General features: G+C 47.4%; 1 protein-coding gene across 1 annotated transcript in view; it reads left to right on the forward strand.

Moving 5' to 3' along the window:
* LOC139049581 (uncharacterized) overlaps positions 1-23,243 on the forward strand; it is a 37,399-nt gene extending 14,156 nt beyond the window's left edge. Inside the window, exons 3-12 of the mRNA XM_070525138.1 lie at positions 1,183-1,403; positions 2,049-2,209; positions 3,627-3,735; positions 5,612-5,657; positions 5,820-5,911; positions 9,081-9,296; positions 11,917-11,976; positions 12,328-12,681; positions 19,328-19,510; positions 19,747-23,243. Of these exons, the coding sequence (XP_070381239.1) occupies positions 1,183-1,403; positions 2,049-2,209; positions 3,627-3,735; positions 5,612-5,657; positions 5,820-5,911; positions 9,081-9,296; positions 11,917-11,976; positions 12,328-12,681; positions 19,328-19,510; positions 19,747-21,609 (3,305 nt within the window). The 3' untranslated portion in view covers positions 21,610-23,243. The remainder of the gene's footprint in view (positions 1-1,182; positions 1,404-2,048; positions 2,210-3,626; positions 3,736-5,611; positions 5,658-5,819; positions 5,912-9,080; positions 9,297-11,916; positions 11,977-12,327; positions 12,682-19,327; positions 19,511-19,746) is intronic.
* Positions 23,244-23,726: the final 483 nt, after the last annotated feature.

Here is a 23,726-nt window from a genome sequence, read left to right on the forward strand (position 1 = left end):
TATAAGCAGCTGCGCTTGCCTCTGCTAGACACTCACGAGGTGAGATGCCTCCTGGAGACAGAGCTGCTCGTTGGAATGAGAAGCGAAAGTTACGGCATGCTACAGAGACTGTTTCTAGGAGGCTTTGCTACGGCGCAGCGACTACGCGCCCCGCATCGGACGTGGTGAGCGTCGAGCAACGCAGCGTTCGGCGCGACAACGAAATGTGCGCCTGAGCAAGCGCCGCACGCCTGAGCCGACGCCGACGACACCGGCTTTTCTGCGACACGAGCTCCTTAACGCTGTCGCGTTGAAATAAAGGCTAGTATGCTTCGCATCCTGGGCTTAACCTTAGCTAAGCCACAGCCAGTTTTTTTTTTTTTGCCAATGAGTCCACTAATTTGTTGCCTACTCTGCCACTGCAATGCCATTTTGTATTTTCTTTCTGCAGACCAGCTTAGTCCCTCCAGTATGGCATACATTATACTTGTGTGGTTGGCCTTCATCTATATTTTCTGGACGTAAGCCGATAAAGAATCTGTACAGATCACCTGCTTTTTTGGGGGTCTCGTGTATCTTGTTAAATTCTGTGATGTGGAGGTTCACTTCCAGTGCTGCTGCTGTTAATGCCAAATGTTTCTATTTGGTGTGGAAAAGACATCTGCAGATTTATTTTTTGAAAATCGGCACTGCGAAATTGAAAGTGTACCTATTGTACGCATAGATATGATGATAGGCTAACTAATATAGTGGAAAAACTAAGCAAAAGGTTAATGTTTTTACAAAATAAACTTCGCAAAGGAAGGGTTAAGCAAGGGGGCACTAATTTTTCTGCCTTGTGTCTCAGTTCATCATGTCCCGTCGTCAGTCTCGCATCACAGTGCAAAGTTCCACCACGCCTGGGCGACCAGGAGTGGGCGTTGGTATTGGATGCGATTCCAGCTTGTGTTGCTTTGCAACGCACCACGATAGCTTAGTGGCGATGCCGTCGCATTGCCGAACTCAAAATCGCGGGTTCAATGCCGTGTACATTTTGATGGGGGTGAATGGGTGAAACGCTGCTGTGCTTACGTTTAGGCATGCATTAAAGAATCCCAGGCGGTCAATCCAGAGTCCCCCGCTACGAAATGCGTGGTAATCAGATCGTGGCTTTGGCATGGAAACCCCTAAAATTCAGTCCTTAAATGTTGCGTTGCCTTGCAGCGGGCCGCCGCGCTCGGCTCACGAGCCAGCTGCCCACGGGTGGCGAGAGTTCGGCACTTCTGCAGCTGGTGAAGGCGGAGAAGGCAGCGCAGGCGCGTGAGGAGCGTCTGAAGCAACGCGAGGAACGGCGCGTCGAGAAGGAGGTGGCTCAGCAGGCCATCGTCGACTGGGAGAGCACCACCTTCGGCTCGGGACTGGCCGAACTGTCCCACTGCTGGGAGGTGAGGGGATGCACAGTCAGTGGCGTGGTGCTTTCAATTGCGATAAATGCTGACGCAACAAACACCTGCATGCATCAAAGTAAATTTTAGGATTTGGTTGGCTATGTTTTCTGTCATTGCCTGTTGGCATTTTGTATGTTGGTTCTGTTGCATGGGCTTGAATGCATATTTGTTTATGCTGATTCTGTACTGAACAGCTGTCAATGCATCATTCTGTGCTCACCCTCACTGCCCCTCCCCATTCGACACTTTCTCACCTTTTCTATGTACCGTGTGATCACTGTGTTGTTGTATCATTGTCGCACTGGCATTTCCATCACGCTGTAGCCATCGTTGCATTAATGGCCCTTGCCATCGGGAGTGGTTGTCATGCCATAGTTGTCTGTCATCACCTCACGGTAGCCTAGAGCCTGCAGAGGCCTGCAGCATGACACTTGTTTGCTGTCTGTGATGTGGAGCTGTGGGATGCTTGTGAATATAGCCCAAATATTGGTGTGCTTTATTTTTTTTTAATGAATATTCGATAAAGCGCAAAGAATTTTTAGCTACATGCTTCTTTGTTACATTGAGGCTTGACTTTTTAAGATTGGAAGGTGATGTCTGCTGCCACAAATAATCATTCTTTACATGACAACACGCGTGCAGGTGCCGCAGCTGTGCCAATTCCTGCGGCTGTCCCAGGAGCCCCTGCAGCTGCCTGACGTGTCGATTGCCGAGGTGGAGCATTCGTTGTTGATGCCCCAGAAAAGTTCCTTACTGGCGCTGCTCATGACCTGCCTGCTGGTCGCACCACAGCAGAGGCCCAAGTCAGTGCTCTCATTTTGCGACACCCAATGCATGCGGTTGCCATGGATAGTTCGTATATATTATTAATGGGGTGCATTTGTGTGGTGAACAGCTGTGCTTGCTCTGCTAGATGCGCCGATCCTGTTTGCTATCTTTTTGCGCCTAGAAACTTGTGTCACCCGCTGAGGTGGCTGACAGGATCTAGAATATGGCTGTGGCATCATGCTGCTGAGCGCGGAGGTTGTGGGTTTGATTCCTGGCAGTATTCCTATCAGAGGTGGGATTTAAGAATGCTTGTGAATTGTGTGAATTTGGAGGTACATTAAAGAAAACTTCAGGTGGTCTAAGTCGATCTATAGTCGCAAGCTGTAGTCTCTTGCAGCCCCTCTGTTGCTTTGGAACATTAAACTCCACAATTTGATTTGAACCTTATTGCACCGTGCCTTCCTTACTGAAGGCAAAGGAGTGCCCTTTGTCACACTTTCCCACTTAGGGAGAATTATGTTGCTTGCAGACTCTATAGGGGTACTGCTCAAATCTGTGTGTGGGGGCTTCACTCTTCTTTGGATCGCATTGGGCCATTGGAGTGGCGTTCGTTTGCTAGCACTTCTGCAGCAGTCCTAGCAGTCATAAGCATGACGCCTAACCCATAGTTCGTGGTGAGTCGCGATTACGGCAGGTTTGGGCCAGTGGGGACAGGGATAAGTCTTTAACTGAAGGCGTTTGTTGTTCATCTCAGTTACACACCAACAACTGGTAAAATGGGAGCCACGATGGTAGAGCGTTCCGCACAGCTTGGGCGAAAACTGCAAAATGGGGGAAGTACACCACGAGAGACTGATAACAGTTCAGCTCAGCTCGCGTGGCTGTGGGCTTTCAGCTCTGGTGCAGTGAGTCGCTCACAAAGGTCAGGGTGCTGCAGAGGAGACAGCGGGAAGTGGTCTCGCCGGCTCAGTTGAGATGCAGTCAGTCACACTCTCTTCAGCCAAAATAGGAAGTTGCATCAGGGAATCGACGCTCCTCCCCGAGCGGTGGAGGAGGCGTTTCCCCGGTTCCAAGAAAGAGGAAGCAGGGAACAGGATGCCTCACTGCAGCATAACGGCGAGGCACAAAAGGCAGCGGTAGCGGTAAAAGTGCCCTCTCTACACAACCTTCCTGCCAGCGCATGCGTAATCATCATATCATAATGACACATGGCTACTCTGGAAACGCTGGTTTCGTACCCGCAACTTGCAGGTGACAAAATAATGCGCAGGTGTGCAATGTTATGAAAAGTTCACCTATTTGGATTGAGGTTTGGGTGTTGTGCTGTAACCTTCCTACTGCCTTAGTCAGTGTCTCGTACATTTTTGTGCTAACTGACCTGTTGTTTCTTTAAAGTTCTAACCAACAGGTTGTTCAGTGCTGAAGCTGAGATGTTGCTCTTGGTTTTTGCAGGACCCTGTTACAGCACCCTATGCCGTACCGAGTGTGGAACGAGCGGCTTAGGAGTCGGCTCCAGAACTGGTACCGCACTTATCTGGGAAGTCAGCGTAACTTTATCAAAGTGAGTGCCTTAGACTAGTGGGCTTTTGTTTTTAATAAAACCCATACGGTGCTTATGCACGATAAATTGATGCATCGGGGGGATGCTTGCTGGTAGGAGCAGTGAATGTTTTAAATTAGCGTTGATGAAAAAAGGAAACATGGTCCAAGGTGTTAGCTATCCTCAGTTCAGCATCCTGGCCAGTACGTACAGTGCCTAACAGTGTGGTAAGGCAACAAGGGTTAGAATCAGGGCTGGCAGCCGGCTGGAAAAGCTGTCTGCTTAATCCTGCATGATGGATTCTTTCCTACTTTCAGAATTTTGCTACATACATTATGCACGTTAACTTAAGTGCAATATGAGTTGTCAGATTTATGTTGTCACGTAAGATGCACTCGCAATAGCGAGTCGTTCATAGCCACATGTCGAAACATAGGCTTGTCCTATGAGTGTTTACACTTCAGAACAGATCTAGAATGTATGGCGATGCGCCTTTGAGTAGGAGACAGCATGATGTCCACGTCATTCAGTTCACTGACTAGCGACCGTGTTTTTTGCTATTACCGCTGCCAAGTTGTACCTTGGTTTAGAGGACATAAGTTTGCCCAATACTAAACAATTTCCTTCCAAGCTTTTTTGTTTTCCTGCCGGCCAGCACATGTTGCTATATTACATTATGCTCTGGTGCCCCCTGTAAACATTGCGCAGTCCTTAATTAACCATGCTCAAGTTATGACATCTGACGTGAACCGAAATGCTGAGGGAGCAGTGGATGAATGATAAAGCACACCCAAAGAAAGTGATAAAAAACAAAATCTGGGTGTAGTAGCTGGCAGAAGAGAGGCTGAGGATGAGTAGCAGAGGCGTGTGAGGACCTAGTCACTGTTTCCGCTATTTGCTGTCGCCGTTGCAATCATGTTGTCATGCCAATCGCTTCATAAGTCTTGTGCACCCAAATGCCGGCCAATGAGGAAACACTCTTGCATAGGAGAAGTTTTGGGAATACTGGCCTTGGGCTGGTAGTGTAATGTAGGGATTCTTTTCCTCGACTCTATATTTCTTTCTTATCGTACACCACCATATGACAAGCCAGTGCTTGCGATAATGTACATGTTGCCACTTGGACCACTGCTGAAGAGGAAAAAGGAAAATCTTTGTGATAGAATCGGTGCATTATCCCAGCCTATATTTCTCCATTGGGTGGCAGAACCTTGCTTGAATCAGCCCGCCTCATGTCTTAGTGTTCGAGCTATCACAATTTTTTTTTCCCATTGAATGCATGGCTGCTATACCTCAGATTTTGGTTGAATTACCTGTTGGTATGAGGCATGTGGGAAGGTGTAGAAATGCACAGAACAGATAAATGGCGGTCTCTTATTACAATTACACAGTGGGTGCTACTGAGGAGGACAGATAATCAGACGAGCTGATATAAAAAATTTTCGAAGCATACATTAGGTTTGGTACATGCAGTGTGAAATTGGAAATCTCTGGGAGAGAGAAACCTTTATCTCACCCTGGAGTATTTTACTTGTTTACTTGCCATACTGCAAGGACCGTATAGGAAGGGTTTTACATAAGGGTTAGGTGAAGTCACAAGTGATATCAAAAAGTGACTTAGTTGTGGCTTTGAAGAGAACAGGGTTGAAATGAAGGATGTCACCTGTGGGCAGATTGTTCCAGTCATTGGCTGTGGTATGAAGCGGCATGGGGAGCGTGAACAGCTTTTATGTGGCCGATGTGTTGAGAGGTGTGATGAGCTGTATTGATGGGAGAACAGCTGTTGATATGATGATCATTGTCGTGTTCCATCATCAGTTAAAACTATGCAAGTTTGCATTGTGCCACTACTCTTTCCTCATAAATAAGAACTGATCAGTGGCCACTGTGCTTGCAGGTTTTCGAGGCTCACGGTCTGGAGGAGCAGTTTTTCTCCGTCATGGGTGAGTTGAGGTTATTTCCTTGTTCACTGAGAAGTTGCTTAATGTCTGACTGTCCTCTGTGTAGTCATCTTGCGCTGTCGAAATGGAACCGCGTGGTTTTGCCTGGCTGCCATTGTTTTTTTCATCCCAAGTGGGGGTTAATGAAAGGACTGTGTCGTGTAGGTGAGACGGACCCCATGGAGAGCAAGGACTTCCATGAGCTGGGCCTGCTGCAGAGGGTGTGGCTGCTCAAGGCCCTCTGCGACCACAAGCTGGTGAGCTTCCACGTTTTATCTGCTCCCATTGCTGTATTGCGGGGCATGAGGTGGGGCAGAAAATCTGCTTACTTAGTGTGGTGATCACACGTGATGCAGCTTCTGCAGAACCACTGGGGTGCGTGCGGTTGGCCTGCCTATATGAAATAGCACTGAGCACAATGCTGATGGCTTGATTTGGCCAGCCTCCTCGGCTGGCCATTTTCTAATAAACACATTTCTTAACCTGTAACAGTTGGAATGACAGAAATGAGCAAATCGGTAGCAGTTCATGGTATGCGAAGGCCAGCGTGCCAAACGCGGATTTCAGCTTTCTGTATTTGTTCAGTGCCAGCCCAGTGAGCCTTCCAAGCAGAGTCGCTTGGAAGGCTCCACTGTGCAAGTAGTTGGTCACTGTTTACGGGTCGTGTTTAACATTGCCTCAACTTTTTTTTCACTGGGTGTCATGTGGAAGCAAAGAGGTGGGCATGGAGCAGCAGTAGCACCTGGCAAAAGTTGTGAATGCTCTAGCAACATCGGGTATTACGATATGACTGGGAACATGGAGCCACTGCAGTGCACCACTCACTCCCATGCATTGCAGAGTGACTGATCGGCATTGTAAATACAGTCAACAACCTATTTTGCTGGGGGCCGATAATTCGGATGCCTTTGCGGCACTGTCACATACCCCATGGAGCCAACATATAAGGGCATCAGAAATTTTGACTACTGAAATCCTTCGCCGTCTGATTTTCTGAACTTTTTGCCATGACTGCTGGTCCAAAATAACAACAATTCAAGGCACCACAGGCGCTATTTTATCTCGCACAATGATCCGCTAGCCAGCCATAGCCAACTTGGCAACGCTTAAGCCTAGTTGTTTCAACATTCAATACCAGGCTTCCTGATAGTTGGTGCTGTGTTTTTCATTCCATGATGATAGCAATGGCACCAACTCCGTGTTTGTTCTCCTCTCCGATGGCTTCAAAGTGCGAAAAGTATGGCAAGGGTCAGGCGTGACATAATGCCATTTCCCGAAAGTCAGCTTCACCTCGATATGGCGTTGTTACGTGTGCAAGCATGCACAGTGTAGTGCGGTGGAGCACACCAAGAGTGGAAAGGGGCGGGCCAATGTCGCAGAACACAGTATGCATCCTTTAATTACACACGCGTGCACCCGCCATCTCATGTCACAGTACAAGCAGCGACACGCCTAATAAGTGCGCTTGCAGGCTTTCGGAGCTGTTTCATATGTGCCCATGGCTATTTGCGCTTTTGGGGGAAGTAAAAGGCACGCATTCATTTCTTCGGACTGCCCGATTTTTCGGCCACTTTCGCGGCCCTTAAGGAGTCAAAAATTGAAAATTGACTGTATACTAGAGGCTATGCATATACAATCAAATGAAAGGTCGCACAGTGGTGTGAAAGAAGGAAGATGCAAAAATTATGAACGCATGCTTAAGAGAAGGCAGTGCCAGCTCATCAATTGTAGACGTGTGGGAACTGGCACAAGATAATGGTTTAGGCATGACAAATCCTCATTATGCTAGATAATCGAGAGCTCGCTTATCTACGTGCTACCACTATTGTTGATGTGCCATGCTTCAACTATAAGAGGCACACTTCTTCATTTCAGTGCTCGATTGGAACTTTACTACTCATAAATTTCTAAGCACACTTGCAGCAGCAACAGTGAATCAATGTTTCTGTTGTCCTCATTCTTTTTGTGTCCGTGTTTTGCACACCTGCCTTTCCATACCACGAATCTGTTTACTTTCTGCCAGCAAAATTCTTGGCGACGGCTTATCTCTTCTCAGTGTTTTTCCTTTTGCCCACATATAACCCACTCCAGCATGCAACCTTCACCCCCAAAACAGTCCTTCTAAAATGCAAAGGAGAAATAGTAATCTACCTGAAAGTAGCAAAGCACTACAAAGGAAACCCCATGCGGGTTTAAGCTTCGTAGTTGAAGAAAACTTCATTCTGGTCTGGGAATCGAATTCGGGACCAACGCCTTTCTGTAATGGTCGCTCTGCTATCAGAGCTAACCACAAGGCTAGCAGTTCACGGAGCAAGGCCGAATGAACCCTTTTGCCACCACTGATGAGTATATTCATCGCTGGAACCTGTACTAATTTGGCCGATGACGAGTGTAGAAGTCATGAAACCATGTTTCAGAAGTACCCTGGAAAATTCTGTAAACATTTCATCATTTTGTGTGGTATGGAAAAGGTTAATTGACACCTCAAAGTGCAGGGACACTAACTAATGCAAATGAATTCTGCTGAGGCCTGCTGCAAAGTGAAGGAAGGATCATGACAAGGAAAAATTGTCATTGCCCTGACTGTAGCACGGCACTCTCTTTTGTTACGCTTCAAACACCTTCGTCTGTCTAGTTTGCCCTGACCCTTACAAAAGGAACAAGAAAAATAATCCTCACGAATAACTGTGTGCAGCTAATGTCACCTTTTGATAAAAGCAATGCAGAACAGCTGTGCCCCCAAAGTCATAGAAAAAGTCAAGATTTTACAGCTGCAATGTAGGAGTCATATCCTCTGCAGTACTAGTAAGTATAAGATCAGTTAGCTGTTCAGGAACAGATGTCACATGAAGCATGCACAATTGAAAGGAAGGCTAGTGTCATTGTATTTCATAGCATGCGAAGTTGCGCAGGTCACTAATGGCTTGAGATGATGATACAGCTCTGAATGTTTCTTTTGTACCCTTAGCAGTGTGCCAGTGGAGATGAAAGGCAAAAAGGCTTGTGTAGTTGGATTTAGGTTCACATTAAGAATCGCAGGTGGTCAAAATCGATTCGGAGTGCTCCACTGTGACACATCCCATAGCCCCAGTGTGGCTTTGGGACATTGAACCCAACAAAATAATGAATGAATGATTGAATCAGTCAGTCACTCAAGCGGTATAGCATTAATTACCTAGTTCCTTCGGCACTACAGGATGCGAAGCTTTCTGGGCAAGGGCAAACTAATCTTTCCGAGCCAGGCAATCAAACATTTAGCGGAGTGCACAGTTCAACAATACATCGTGCCAGAGACTACCACCAGCCATCTTTCTGGTAGTCGAACAACTGCATCGTTGGATTTGTATTCGACAACTCGGCATGAAATTGTGACCCAAGTGTGTTCCATGCGTCCCAGATGATAAGTGAACCCGTGTGGTGGTGTAGGGCCAGCATCGGCGCGTCCAAGAGTGGATGGCGGAGCAGGAAGCTGACAGCCTGCGCGAGGCGTGCCTGGGTGAGGACCGGGTCGGGCGCCGCTACCTGCACTTCCCGTGCCTGGCGGAGCCCAGGTTGTACCGCATGCAGCTACCGCAGCCGCCTCCGACGCCGGAAAGGGAGCCCAGCCCTCCGCCGCCACCAACACCCAAAACCTCACATAAGGTACATGGCTGGGCTTTTGTTGTGTCTGGAACTTGTCTGCACTGCTCTTTGTTTTACTTATACAGTTGAGAGCCCACATGTAATGACCCCATCTAGAGCAAACTTGTGGCTTGCACAAACAGTTTCTCAATGCCCAGAATGCAGGGTGTCTACCAACCGGGAAAACCGGGAATTATCAGGGATTTTTAATAGTCTGGAAATACTCAGGGAAAACTCCGGGAATTTGTGCTTCTATCAGGGAAAATTTGTAATTTTATTGAAAGGGAACGATGGTCACGGTAATGCTGGCTCGAACCTGCCACGGTTGCTCAGTGGCTATGGTGTTGGGCATGTTGAGCACGAGGTCGCAGGATCGAATCCCGGCCACGGCGGCCGCATTTTGATGGGGGTGAAATGCGAGTACTTAAATACTTAAGTACTTAAGTACTTAAATTTAAGTGCACATCAAAGAACCCCAGGTGGTCGAATTTTCTGGAGTCCTCTACGGTGTGCCTCATAATCAGAAAGTGGTTTTGGCACGTAAAACCCCATAATTTACTTTTTTAAATGCTGTCTCGAGTAACAGAGAGGAATCATAACAAATCGTCTTTGATGCCCTGTCGTCGAGTTGAGGAGTTGCCAGTGTACAGTCAACGACCGACTTTCTGGACGCCCGATAATTCGATCGGCTTCGCGGCACCACCACATACCCCATGGAGCCTAGGTATAAGAATGCCTGAAACTTCGGATGCGAGAACTCTTCGCCGTCCGATTTTCCAGAATTTTTGCCGAGACCGCAGGTCCAAAATGGCATTAATCAAATCCACCACCGCCGCCATTTTGATTGCCTCGCCGCCTCGAACCGGCGCTATCGCACACAGATCCGCTGACAGCCGTAGCCACCACCGCAGCAACGCTAGACTTAGCTGCTTCGACGTTCGCTATTAAACTTCTTGCCGTTTGATGCTGTGTATTTTTCATTTAAATAATTCGCCGCTGTCAGCTATGGCACCGACTCAGCCTTTGTGGTCCTCGCGATTGGCTTCGAAGCTTGGAAAGCACGGTGCGTTGCATAATGCCGGTTCCAGAAAGTCAGCTTCGCCTCTGTACAGAAATGTTTCGCCGTGAAGCAGATGCAAAAGTATTGCGGTGAAGCATAACAAGCGTAAGAAGGGGCAATTGTCACTGAACACAGTATGTATTCCTTCATTAATACATGCATGCACTCGCCATCTACTGTCACAGTACGAGCACCAATATGCTTAATAAGTGTACTGGCAGGCCTTCAGAGCTCTTTCGGATGTGCCTGCGGCGAGTTTAGCCTTTAAGGGCAGTAAAAGACAGGCACTCATTTTTTCTGACTACCTGATTTTTTGGACGATTTCGTTGCCCCCAGGGAGTCTGAAAAATCGGACGATGGCTGTACAACTGACAAAGAGGATGCTTCAAATGGTTTGTGGGGCGAACACGCGGTGGAAAGAGGACGAGAACAAAAAGTACCTATGCATTGAGGAATGAATACGAAAGGAAGCGTGCCACTGCTTCTTTAAAGGAGCTTGAGCTCAAAAAACAGTGTTGGCTGATGCTGAGATGCAAGTGTCCTTAATACAAATCAGAATAAACTCTTCAAAGCAGTGAAACGCAACACTGAGGCGTTGTGCGCAGGCTGAGAGTATGTCAGGACAGTTGTGGTTACCAGCTGTTGAAAAAGAATCTCACTTGTGACAAAGTTCGGGTCTGACACCAGTGAGCTTGCTATCAGTTTATTGAAGTAGCGCATCTTCGAAAATATTTGCTTCTGTATGCATCTCCTTTTTATTCGTATTTGGGAATTTTTGACTATGGGTTTTACCGTTTTGAAGATATTTTTTTCGCTGTGCAGTTTACTAACCCCTCCCTTCTCTTTTCTTTTTGAATAAAATAAACACTGCTCCTTACTATTCAAAATGGATTAAGTCACTTTTTTATATTTTAACATGCTTCCTAGAGAGTGATGCCATAGGGTGGCATGGTATCAGCCCATCTTCACATAAAACGAAGTTCTGTGTCACTCAGGTAATTTTGCAAAGGCACTCAAGAAAAACCTGGAAAATTCAGGGAATTTGGAAACGTCAACTTGGTAGACACCCTGGAATGTCTTGCGAGGAGTCTATGAGAGAGCCGCCCCACTTATTGCGACCTGATGCTCTCCCTGCTCAATTTGGTTACAAGTCGAACGAACCGTGGAGCAGCACTCTAAATGAGCCAGGGAAAGCGAGAAAGCTGCAGGGTGTACTTTTAAAGGTGCAAGACACACAGTGCAGCTGTCAGCGCAGCTTCCTTTTTGTCCTTTTGTTTTTCTTTTTTGGCTTCCGGATGCACTGTGACCGGGGCCATTGTTAGCAAATTAAGCCATCTTAATTGTGACAGGAAGCACAGAGAAATACAAAGCAACTCCAAAAAGCTTTTTGAACTACCGAGCCCAAGATGATCACCACAGTAGTCCCTGAGCGTGTTGTCATTTAAAAACCTTGGCATATGTGTCTGTGTCTCACAGTATAAGGGCTTCCTACCCTTACCAACGAACTTTCTGCTGCAAAGTGAGCCCTCACGAGCCCACTGCCTGCGCAGAGTGTCTGATCCGTGGCCTCCCTGTTTGCAGTCCAAGAAGAAAGGCCGGCAACAGCGGAGTAGTTCCAGGAGATCCTCCAGACACAGAAAGGTGAGCACTTCTACTTTTTGACGTAACCCATCTGCACCTGTCGGGTTTATATCGTATTTGAATGCAAAAACAGAGGCATTTTGGTCTGCCTTGAAATTGCCGTCCCCTTGCATAGAAATACTGCAACCATGAAACCAAGGGTCTGACGTAGTCCCATCTAGGCGACAAGGATTGTGATGAGGTGGGCGGGAAGCAAACAACCACCCTATCGAGCATGCGTGTGCCCTTTACACGGGGCAAACATTTCTGAGCTGATTTGGTTTTTGAATGTTATGTTATACACCCATTTTAGGTGCACCTTAGCATTTATTGCCAGGATTGAATTTCCAACAACTATGCTCTTCATTGCAGACAAAATCTTCGGCAGCGGCAGCAAAGGAAGAGTGCGAGGAGGAAGAGGATAAGACAGCCGAGCCAGATGCCGAGGCGAAGCCTGCGGAGACCGAGCCTGCAGAGGTCAAGCCAGAGTCCACGGAGGTGGAGCCACCACCCGCGGAGGCAGAACAAGCGTTCACGGAGGCAACCCCGACATCAAAGGTTGAAGCAGATGATGTGAAGGAGGAGAAACCACCGCCCGATTTCGAAACTGTGGCGACCAGCGTGGCTGACTTGCGGGGCCTCATCACCTCCCTCTCGGAGAACAGCAACAACAACAGCAGCAGCAGCAACAGCAATGCTGAAGACAAGAGGCCAGCTACCAGAAAAGTATGTTTGGCGTGCATGCGACGCCATGTCTAACTCCTGAAGAGAGTATTGACACCATTTTCGACTTTTCATATGTTTATTTCAATGTTTTTTTTTTCTTGTACCCTGAAATCGTAAAGAAAAAATATTGGCAAGCCTCAGAGCTCCATAAATAATGTACTGTACAATAGAATTTTCGTAAATGTAAGTTGATTGATTGAATTTGCCATTAAAGTGGAACAACAGCCTCATGTTTGGCTGGTTTTGTATTAGGGCAATGCAAAAAAGAAGTTGTTAAACAGAACCACTTTTTTTTCCAACTCTGCTTAAACGAATCTAGAAATATTACCGAAAACGAAACTGAGGGGCCAACCTCAGTGGTCAACCTCAGTGGCCAACCTCAGTGGCCAATCTCGGAGTGTGTGGGGGTTCCACTCTGCGTGCGGCTAGGGCTGAAGGCGAGCTCCGGATCTAGCCCCACGCAGTCGCTTCGTGGTACTCCCAACCCGTAGCGTGGGAATCGCTGCTACGCCGGGTTCGAACGAATAAGGCAACCAGCGGTGTCAATGGTAATAACGTTTATTGCTATTAGCAATAGCGAACACTCGCAGAGGGACGCCTTCTCAGTAATAGTAGGAAATAGCGCCCAACGTGGGGCCCCAGATGTGGGGTTCTCCTCCCGTGCTCTTGGGACAAAGGAAGGACAACACAGTAGTGCAAACAATCACAAGGGCATTTATTGCACCTTTCATAGATCAATGGCTGCTAGCCGAGTTGCTATCCGCAAAACATGCCGATGGGTGCGTGGCAAATCTAGAAGTCGGGCTCACCGCGACTGTATAGCGAGCGAATATGTTCGCCCCATGCTGGATCCCAACGCCTGTTCGTTCGCGTGTACGGTCACGCCAACGGTGGCGCGTTCGAAGCCGGCCACGCGAGGCGGTCTCGCAGAAGCATGGGTCGGCGCGCACGCGGGACGTCCATGCTGTTCTCCGACCCGCCGGGAAAGAGGAAGTGCCTTGTCTCCCGGCGCCCAAGTAACCCCGCCTGTCGGCGGCGTTAGCAGCGCAACAATCGTGCCCTCTCCCGCACTGCGCTTCAACCACATCGACCGCCGTGGGCATCACGCAGGCCACGCGGCGAAGCCGGATAACAGGAGACGCGCTATGCGGGAAAAACATCAGGGGACGCGCGAGAGTCGCGCATCCCCGCAAGTGGTGAATCACAAGCGTCACTGTTTGGGCTTTCCCTTTTTGGGTTTTCTCATCAGTTGGTCACATTTTCGCCAAAGTGGATTATTTATTTATTTATTTAAAAATACCTTACAGGCCTCAAAGTGAGGCATTGAGTAAGGGGGGCAGTACATAGAAAATACATTGAATACAAGACATCTATAAACCGTATCTGTTTACAACCTACAACCAAAGTACAACTGAGATGAAAAAAGAATTATTTAGATCACGATTCACTAGGGAAAAGAAGAAACATAAAGAACATAATATAATAACAAGGAATAAATCACACAGATTGTTTTCAGTGAAGTCGTGTAATTAATAACAACAGTAATGATGAAAAACAATGAAAGAAAAGTTACGGACGCGACATTCCAACGAAACGGTAAACATAGCGACATAACAGCAATAATGCGAAAATAAGCTGTAAATATAGTGCAAGTATAGAAAGCATTGTGCGACAAACGTAAAACTTCACTTTTCGTTAGTCATGTATTCAGTCAAGGCATCACGAAATGAATCGTAGTTAGATTGGCTTGCAATGCTGTCAGGGAGCGAATTCCATATTCTGATAGCACGAGGAAGAGCAGAGCAATGGAATGCCTTTGTAGACCCGTAAAGGCGGGCATAGCTGAAATGATTATGAAGCCTATGTGACGTGGAGTAGGGTCGTTTCAAGCATGCGGGTGTTCGAGTGGAGTGAGGGAATTTGTGGAACAGTGTTAAAAGGGCAATGTCTCGACGAGTGCTCAAGGATTGTAATGAAAGTTTAAGTTTTGTTTGTGTAACACTAGACTGGTAGCTGTAATCGTTTATGATGAAGCGGCTTGCTCTATTCTGGATCCGTTCTAGCGTTTCAATTAGGTATTTCTGGTGAGGGGACCAAATGGGAGATGCATACTCGAGCGGGACGAACGAGAGTTAGATAGGCTAGCTTGCGAACATTTGAAGGAACATTTCTTAAGTTGCGTCGCAAGTACCCCAACGATTGGGAGGCACTAGCTGAAATGGACGTGATATGGTCTGTCCAAGAAAGATTTGATGTGAATAAAACCCCTAGATACTTATATTGTGTAGCTGTTGTAACAGTGTAATTGTTAATATGGTAGGGATACTGTGAGGTTGCCGACTTCCGGGTAAAAGACATTACTTTGCATTTTGTGGTATTTAATGTCATTAGCCATTTATTGCACCAGTTATTGATTTGTTGAAGGTCCTGCTGAAGAATGAGATGATCATGTGAGTTTTTAATTGGGTGATAAATTATGCAGTCGTCGGCGAATATTCTGATGGTGGAGGACAAATTTTGAGGTAAGTCATTAATAAATATTAGAAAAAGCAAGGGACCGAGAACGCTACCCTGTGGTACACCAGAAGAAACGTCTGTTACGGAGGAAGAGTAGTTATTTGCAATAGTAAACTGCTGACGATTAGACAGGAAATTTCGGAGCCATGACAAGGTCAGACAGTCTAATTTAAGTGCGGAGAGTTTTGATATTAGGCGACAATGTGCGACACGGTCGAATGCCTTCGAAAAATCAAGGAACAAGCAATCAATTTGTAAGTTATAATTTAAGTTAGTGTGTAGGTCTGTTGTAAATTCAAATAATTGTGTATCGCACGAGAGGCCCTTCCTAAAGCCATGCTGATTAGGAAAAAGGAAGTTGTTAGTCTCAAGATGTCTGTAAATCTGCGAAGCGATTTACAGACATCTTGAGTCATGTATTCAGTCAAGGCATCACGAAATGAATCGTAGTTAGATTGGCTTGCAATGCTGTCAGGGAGCGAATTCCATATTCTGATAGCACGAGGAAGAGCAGAGCAATGGAATGCCTTTGTAGACCCGTAAAGGCGGGCATAGCTGAAATGATTATGAAGCCTATGTGACGTGGAGTAGGGTCGTTTCAAGCATGCGGGTGTTCGAGTGGAGTGAGGGAATTTGTGGAACAGTGTTAAAAGGGCAATGTCTCGACGAGTGCTCAAGGATTGTAATGAAAGTTTAAGTTTTATTTGTGTAACACTAGACTGGTAGCTGTAATCGTTTATGATGAAGCGGCTTGCTCTATTCTGGATCCGTTCTAGCGTTTCAATTAGGTATTTCTGGTGAGGGGACCAAATGGGAGATGCATACTCGAGCTTGGGACGAACGAGAGTTAGATAGGCTAGCTTGCGAACATTTGAAGGAACATTTCTTAAGTTGCGTCGCAAGTACCCCAACGATTGGGAGGCACTAGCTGAAATGGACGTGATATGGTCTGTCCAAGAAAGATTTGATGTGAATAAAACCCCTAGATACTTATATTGTGTAGCTGTTGTAACAGTGTAATTTATGTTGGTGGTTTATGTTGGTGCTATAGTTAGTCTGGCGATGTTCTTTGTTATGGCTCCACCCGCCGTGGTTGCTCAGTGGCTATGGTGTTGGGCTGCTGAGCACGAGGTCGCGGGATTGAATCCCGGCTACGGCGGCCGCATTTCGATGGGGGCGAAATGCGAAAACACCCGTGTGCTTAGATTTAGGTGCACGTTAAAGAACCACAGGTGGTCAAAATTTCCGGAGTCCTCCACTACGGCGTGCCTCATAATCAGAAAGTGGTTTTGGCACGTAAAACCCCAAATATTATTATATTTGTTATGGCTCTATCCTGGCCTTTCCTGCTGTCCTTTTTTTTTGTGTGTGTCTGTGATCTAGGTGAGCTGTGACTGCTTAGTATTTCCATTGGAAACAGATAAAAGCCCACAAAGTGCACTGAAGCTGGAGGCGAAGATCATATTTATCGATGACTTCAACAGTGGTCTGCTTCACTAAGATGGCAAATGATTAAATGACTATCTATTATCCTTCGGTAATTGTTATTTGGCCTGCTAGCTCTAGCCCGCGGGTGTGTGCAAATATGAACTTTGTAAGAAGAAGCTTTGTGTAATCAGATGTGCTGCAGCTGTTATCGGGTGCTGGCAGTAGAGTATCTGTTTCTTTTAAATGAGCACCATCTGTGCCCTGAAGTTGAATTTCTCTGTGAATGGAATTCCTGATAAGTGTAACTCATTGCCTAATCTCTTGAGGTTCCATTCAACTAGAGCCCACTGTTATACTTTTCCTACGAAACTAGTCTGGTTTTGTTTCCTAGCAGGCGTATGTGCCGTGATGTCAAGACTTAGAAAATGGTCACGCGAGAGGAGGACCAGGATAGCATAGATCAGAGCAGCCTTCATGCGAACTTTTGTGCTTGAAATATGAGTGCTTGCATCACGAAGAGCTCGCAGTAATGCGTTTTCTTTTATTGTGGGGAAATGGGAAAAACGCTACCATTACGGCTTGTTGGAAATGCCGCTAAAATCCAGAATCAGTGCAGCTCCTCTCCACAGCCTCTGAGATTAGGCAGAGCCTGCGGGGAACTTAGCATCTCAGAGGCCATGTTCTAATGTCTGATTCATCGCTGTCCGCTGACAAGAAGATGCCCGTGTGGTATGCTGAACTGTTATCTAAAGTGGTCAGTTAGGATAAAAAATTTGACAGTCCTAAAGCTTTGCCAACAATCCTAAGATGGTATGTACAAATTGTCGTTGTCGACAAATTCGACTTCGCCCTGCCATCTGCTAGCCGCCTGGTTAACTCAGATGGTAGAGCGGCTGCCCCGGAAAGGCGGTGGTCTCGGGTTCGAGTCCCGGACCAGGACGAATTTTTCTTCAACTATGAGGCTTTTCTTTCGAGGAACCCGTATGGGTTTCCTTTGTAGCAATTGCTACGAACAGGTGGATGTCTCATTTTCCCTTTATACAGTACTCAATTATAACCAATTTAGCCGTCATTACAGTTGGCCTTAACTCTACATGCCCGGGCTCTAATCATCCTACCAAAATGCATATATTGACACGTGTACTTGTTTTATCTTTTTCGGGTGAGCGCTTTTCGCCATCTAACAAATGTTATCGATCAGTGCAGGACGTGTCCGCACATGTGTTGGAAGTTTCTTGAATGTTATCAGTGGTTCTGTCTGCCGTCTGTGTCACTGAAACTTGTGTAATCTGATGGCATGTGTGACGCGAATTGTGTAGAATTTTCTGGAAGACAGGCGGGCACCAGCAATAACTCTGGAACCTTCGATGACTCATGTGTAAAAGCCAACGCATTTTACTGGCAGATAAGCTTTTCAACGATTGCCGACTGTGTTCGCCGCTAGCATTCTTTGAGTGTAGCCTGTTTTTTGAGGGCACAGCTTCGCCCCATAAAATGCTAGATTTGTCGTTCACAGTTTTGCTGCTTTCTTCACCGTCACTACTACAGGACAATATATCACCAAGGGTGGATCTTGCTCGTTGAGACAGCAAAGCAAAAGAAGCTGCGGTTTCTTTTGCTTTGGTCACTGTGAGTGAGTTGCACATACGCTCATCCCACAACCTACTGCTGAATTTGGGCATTATTGTGCACATCATTGTGTAGTTTGCATTTGTTTTGCCGTCACAATGTGGTCGAGTTTCTACAACAACCTAAAAACGATCTCTCAGTACTCTTTTAGCCTCCCAAGTTTGTTTTTTAAAAAAAGTGCATCAAATTTACTGTTATTGTTTTTACTCCAGGAAATTATTGCGCATTATATCCTGATTCGTTAAAGATATTACATGTGCAGTTTATCTCCTGTATTTGCACAAAATATTAAGGGAAGACATCCGCTCTAAAAGAGGGGCTTTCCCTCAGCACACGTGAACAGTTCAATTGTAATTATCTCAGCACATGATACGGAAGAGTCATCAAATGTGTCCTGGAATAAATTCAATTTCCAACACTCAAAGTGCACGATGCGAATTGAGTTGATAAATGCGGCTCCCCTATGCTCAGTAAAGCAGAAGCTGTAGCCTGGACGAGGCATGGCTCATGGTTGGCAATATTGGTGTTACCAGCTAGGACGAGTACAGCTCTGGTTTTATAGATAAATGGTTGTCTGAATAAAAATGTGTGCAGAAGCTGTCAACGATGATTGCCACTGTAAGCGAACAGCCAAGTGCTTATATTTGTATATTTCTTGCAGTGAGGATGTTTAGTTAGCGTTTGTTGTTTCATTGCGTATTACCATAGGGAACGGAGCAGTTAACCAGCACATCTTTTGTGTTAGTACAGGTCAAAAGCACGTGCGTCTCAGCTGCACTACTAGTTGCCATTTAGCAGTTCAGCGACTAATGCACCCTGCAACTCAATACCACCGCGTGTGCAGATGCTTTTTGCATCAGAATCTTTGTATCAGTCGTTACAATCCGACCGCCAACCACTGACAATGAAAACGAGCCAAAGAGCCAAACAAATCCATTTGCTTTTAAAGTAAGGGTTGCATGTTTCTCACCTCTATGCCATAACGCCCTGTAGCTTGCCGTTTTCTGGTGCTGCTCGTGCTTGTCAGTGGCCTTGCCAACTAAACCGCATATGCGGGCGTCCTACTTGGCAGGGAGCCGCAGAGGCAGAAAAGGCAGAGGAGAGCACTGAGCGGCTTCTGTTGGAGCAGCTGCGAGTCCTGCTCTCCGAGTGGGAGGTTGAGGAGGCTGCATTCCAGCAGGCGGACGTGGCCCTGCGCACCCGACTCCACCGTGAGTGGCATCAGCCGGACACCCAGGAAACCCATGGTGGCGAGGTGAGCTCGTGGGCCCTTTGAGCTGGTTACGGTTTTTGAAGCACGTTCGTACTTTTGAGTTGTGTACGTGTATGTAATGATTATCGAGTTGCGTAAAAAGCCATGATGACATTTTAGTGGGGGCAGAATGCAAAAATGCTTGTGAACATACACATAGGTGCATGCTAAAGAATCCCAGGCAGGAACAGCTGAGAAAGTTCGAATGGCTGAGTTTGTGACTTCTTTCGTACCTACAGGATGCCGTGGACTCCTGGACGATGCACTACAAGGACGAGTGCCTCGACGAAGATTCTTCTTCCGAGGAAAGCATGAGCCAGGAGGAGTACAATGACAATGTTGAAGATCAGGAGGAGGCCGAAATGCAAGAAGACGGCAAGGACTACAGCGGGTGGCGTGTGCTGCGGAAGCGCAAGATTGCATTGTCACTGCCCAATGGGCTAACAAACTTGGACGAGGAAGTGGCCGCAAGCCAGTCATCTGATCAGCCCGCTGCCCAGCCTTCTAGCCAAGCTAGCAGGGTGTCCTTCTGCCAGGCCTCCACTCAAACTGTTAGTTCTATTCCACCTCCACAGCGGTCGATTCCAGTGGTGCCTAAAGAACCAGCTGCAAAGGCGGCCGTGCCACACATACTGGCCAGGAACTCTTCATCTGCACTGCTTTCGACTGTGACGCCAAGCTCGACGACGTGGATACGGCCGTTTGCCAGCGTGAGGATGCAGGCCGATCCGCCCAAGCGGCCTACAGACCACCACAAGAGGTCATCTGACCAGCTTAAACGACCAACGAAGGTGCGCTCACTGCTTGAGGCAGGCATTACGACTTTTTCGGAGCCTGCCCGTCCATCCACACCTCAGACGGTCCAGGCCCCTGCTGCCGTGATGCCAGCGGTCGTACAAGAGCAAGTTGTGATGCCAGAGGAGACGCACAGCGCAGCAGCAGTACAGGATGGTGTGGCGGAGGCCCAGAGTTTGCCTCTGGCCAACGACGTGGTCATGGAGGATGTCTGCAGGCAAGACCAAGAGCAGCGCCCCTCGCAGAAGGCTGTTCTGGTGCCAGCAGTGGACAACAGTGGCCAGGAGATTCTGTTGCACGTGGAGTACACAACCCTTGATGAGGCCAGCCTCGGTAACAACCTCCAGTCGCTACCACTTCCAACAGCGCCACCTGTGGGGCAGGGCTTCCCGGCAGCGACGCCAGCCGCGCAGGCTCTTACTGGTGCACTGTCAGGCATGCAAAACATATCTGCTTCCTCGCCGGTAGTGCAAAGCCTTCAGATGGCACCACCGGTTGTGCAGAACGTTCCTATGGTGCAGTCGGTTGTGCAGACGTTGCCCGTGAGCTCATCCACCATGAACATCCCTACTGTGCCATCGCTTGTACAGACGCTGGCAGTGACTTCGTCTGCCGTAGATGTCTCTATGGCATCATCCCTGGTGCAAACAAATCCTGTGACTACGTCCACCATGGAACTCTCCGTGGTGCCATCGCTGGTGCAGACGTTCCCCGTGACGTCGTCCGCCGTGCAGCCGAACGTTTCCTACTCAGCGTGTGTACAGAATCACCGGCGAGAGACGTTGCCCCCGCGCCAACGCATGTACCCGTGGTGGAAGCACTCAAGCTCGCCGACGACCACCAAGACCAAAGAGGTTCCGCCGCTGGCACCCATCACGACGCCACGGAAGATCTTCAAGTCCCGTAACACAGCTGCTGCGTCAAACAACGTGTGCTCCAGCATGGACGGTGTGGTGGGCACTGTGTCAAGTGCGGTGCACACTGCAAGAGGTGACACATTTGTGTCGTCGCAACAGCATCAACAACTCATAGGCTCCAATGGGTCGCAGCAGCAGCTCGTGTTCGTCGTGCCGCAGAGTCCACCGAAACCGCAGCAGGTGGTTCTACAGCAGCCCGAGGTGCCAGCTGTGTCACAAGACATGATCAGTCAGCTTATTCCCATGGCACAGGCACAGTCTGCTGAGGAGCCACAACAGGCCACTGCAACGGTGCTTTTGCAGACGACGATGCCGAACACTATGCAGACGCCCATTCTTCTCCTGACTTCCGACGGGCGTCTGCTTCAGGTGGTGCAGCAGCCCAGCTGACCGGGCGTCGTCACTCCGGCATGTGGCTGCTCATGGCTGCCGCCCGGGTACTTCCCCAACCACCTGGGATAGTGCGTGTTGTACATAGTTGTGTGCCTCGCCAACAGTGCCTCTTGTGGCGGTGTGGACGTGCCGAGTCACTCGTTCTTGCCATCGCCACTGTTTGAAGCTGTTTCTGAGCCTTGACTCACTGAACGTGCTGACTGCCAACACCAAAATACATTGCAAGTGCCCTTGTTAAAGTGCTGTGGTACTGTATGGAGCATCTTACACCAGCACACCATGGGTAGTCGGCAGTCTTCCGATAGTGGGATGGAGGGAGGATGACTCTTGCTTTCACTGTTGCCTCGGCAGGTCGTAGCTTGGTGCTGAGCTCACCATTGGCAGACAGAATGGAAGGCCGAGGTTCAGGCTAATTGCAAAGCGATTAAACCGTGCAAGAACGGAAGCATTTGAAAATATGGGACCCAGAAAGTACAACATTTCTTAATTCACATTGCTATGTGTCGCTTTACAATGAAAACACGAGTCCAGGATGCACAAATTTGAGATCGCAATGCATGGTGGCTGTACGTACCAAGCCTTGTCGATCTATCTGAAGTGGTTGTTCACTAATTACAGTCAGTGCATGGCACTGGTGAGAAGCTTTGAGTGAGTTTGGCATATCGTGATGGCCAAGCTTGAATTGATAGATTAGCACTTCTATTTTACTGGCAGCAAGGTGTTCAGCCTGCATGAGCTGTACAAAAAAACCACTGCAGAATGTGTTCCGTGAAGTTCGGTTTTTCATTGTAAAGCAAAAGTGCCACGGTGGTGCACTGCGAGATTGAAAAGCCATCGTGAACTGAAGTAGCTCTCTCAAATTTGAAAAGTAACCTTTGTAAAGTACTCTTCTCAATCGTTCGCAACCACTTTCTCCGTGTCCTCAAACTGCTTGTCGCCAAGAGCCGGGCAAGGTTCTTAACCGTGTGCGTTTTCTAATATCCACATTGCGTGCCACAACCAGTACGATTACAAGCCATGCTGTTAACGTTCAAAACTCAATCGTGTCTCTGGAAGATTGCTTCTCCACGCAGCCCTTTGCCTAAGGCACTGCTGAGTGTGCGTGGACTACTTAAGCGAAATTTTTTGAATTTATCATTTCATTCAGTTCCTGAACAAAGCACTGTGGAGCAGTAGTGTGGCCTGATGACATTGTAAAATCGTGGAAGATGTAATTCGTAATTTTGTTTCCTGCATGGCTAGAGGGTGGGCACTAAGTGAGCTTGTTGTGCGGGTCATCAGGAACGCTCGTTTCTCAGGGCTGATACGTACTGCTGTTTGAATGGCGAGATTTGTGTGCTGGTGGATGCAATGGTGTTTGTACTGCAAGGCTGCTTTCAAGCCAGCCCCACAAAGACGGAGACACGGCACTCAGGAAGCATGTTTTCTTTTTTCTTTTTTTTATTATATATGTAAATGTATATCTTCGAACCAGTGGCTGAAGGCAACCCAGTGCTTGTGTGTTTGAACCAAATGTGAGGAATTGACGGGCTATCTTGCTGCATGTGCATACTGAAGACTGCAAAGCTGTTTGAATGTGTGTTGGCATCTGGCCAACACTTTTGTGAATTAAAGAAATTTTTCGCTGCCCATTCTGTGAAATATTTTGTGGCGTTGCAAAGTTGGGAGCAGCAGAAGCCTGTGATGATGAGGGGCCAAGTACACCTGGTGATTGTCATCATTGTTACAGTGGTGAGATCGGGTCCACTTGTGGTATGCAGGTTACTTCCAAAGCTCACCATTTACTCCCCCCAAATTACATCTGCACCTAATGATTCTTTAATCAGTCCCAGCTGCATGTTCCTTCTCTTAATGTCAATTACTTTCCTTATCTGCTTGCTTATCTGCTTGATATGTGTTACATGAACTTCTCAGATTTGTTTAACCCTTTACCAGATGGTGTGTGATGTACTATATTCAAAAGGGCTTCTTCAAACGTAATAGAACCAAAAAGAAGGAAAGTGTTGCATGTTTACCTGGAATCAGTGCAGTGTTTAGCAGTAAAATATGTAGTGGCTGTAACGAAATAATTTTCAAGCTATATTTATAATGAAAAATGCATGGTGGCAATTTCC

The sequence above is a fragment of the Dermacentor albipictus genome, chromosome 9 (assembly GCF_038994185.2).
Source record: "Dermacentor albipictus isolate Rhodes 1998 colony chromosome 9, USDA_Dalb.pri_finalv2, whole genome shotgun sequence".
In the NCBI taxonomy this organism is placed as follows: domain Eukaryota; kingdom Metazoa; phylum Arthropoda; class Arachnida; order Ixodida; family Ixodidae; genus Dermacentor; species Dermacentor albipictus.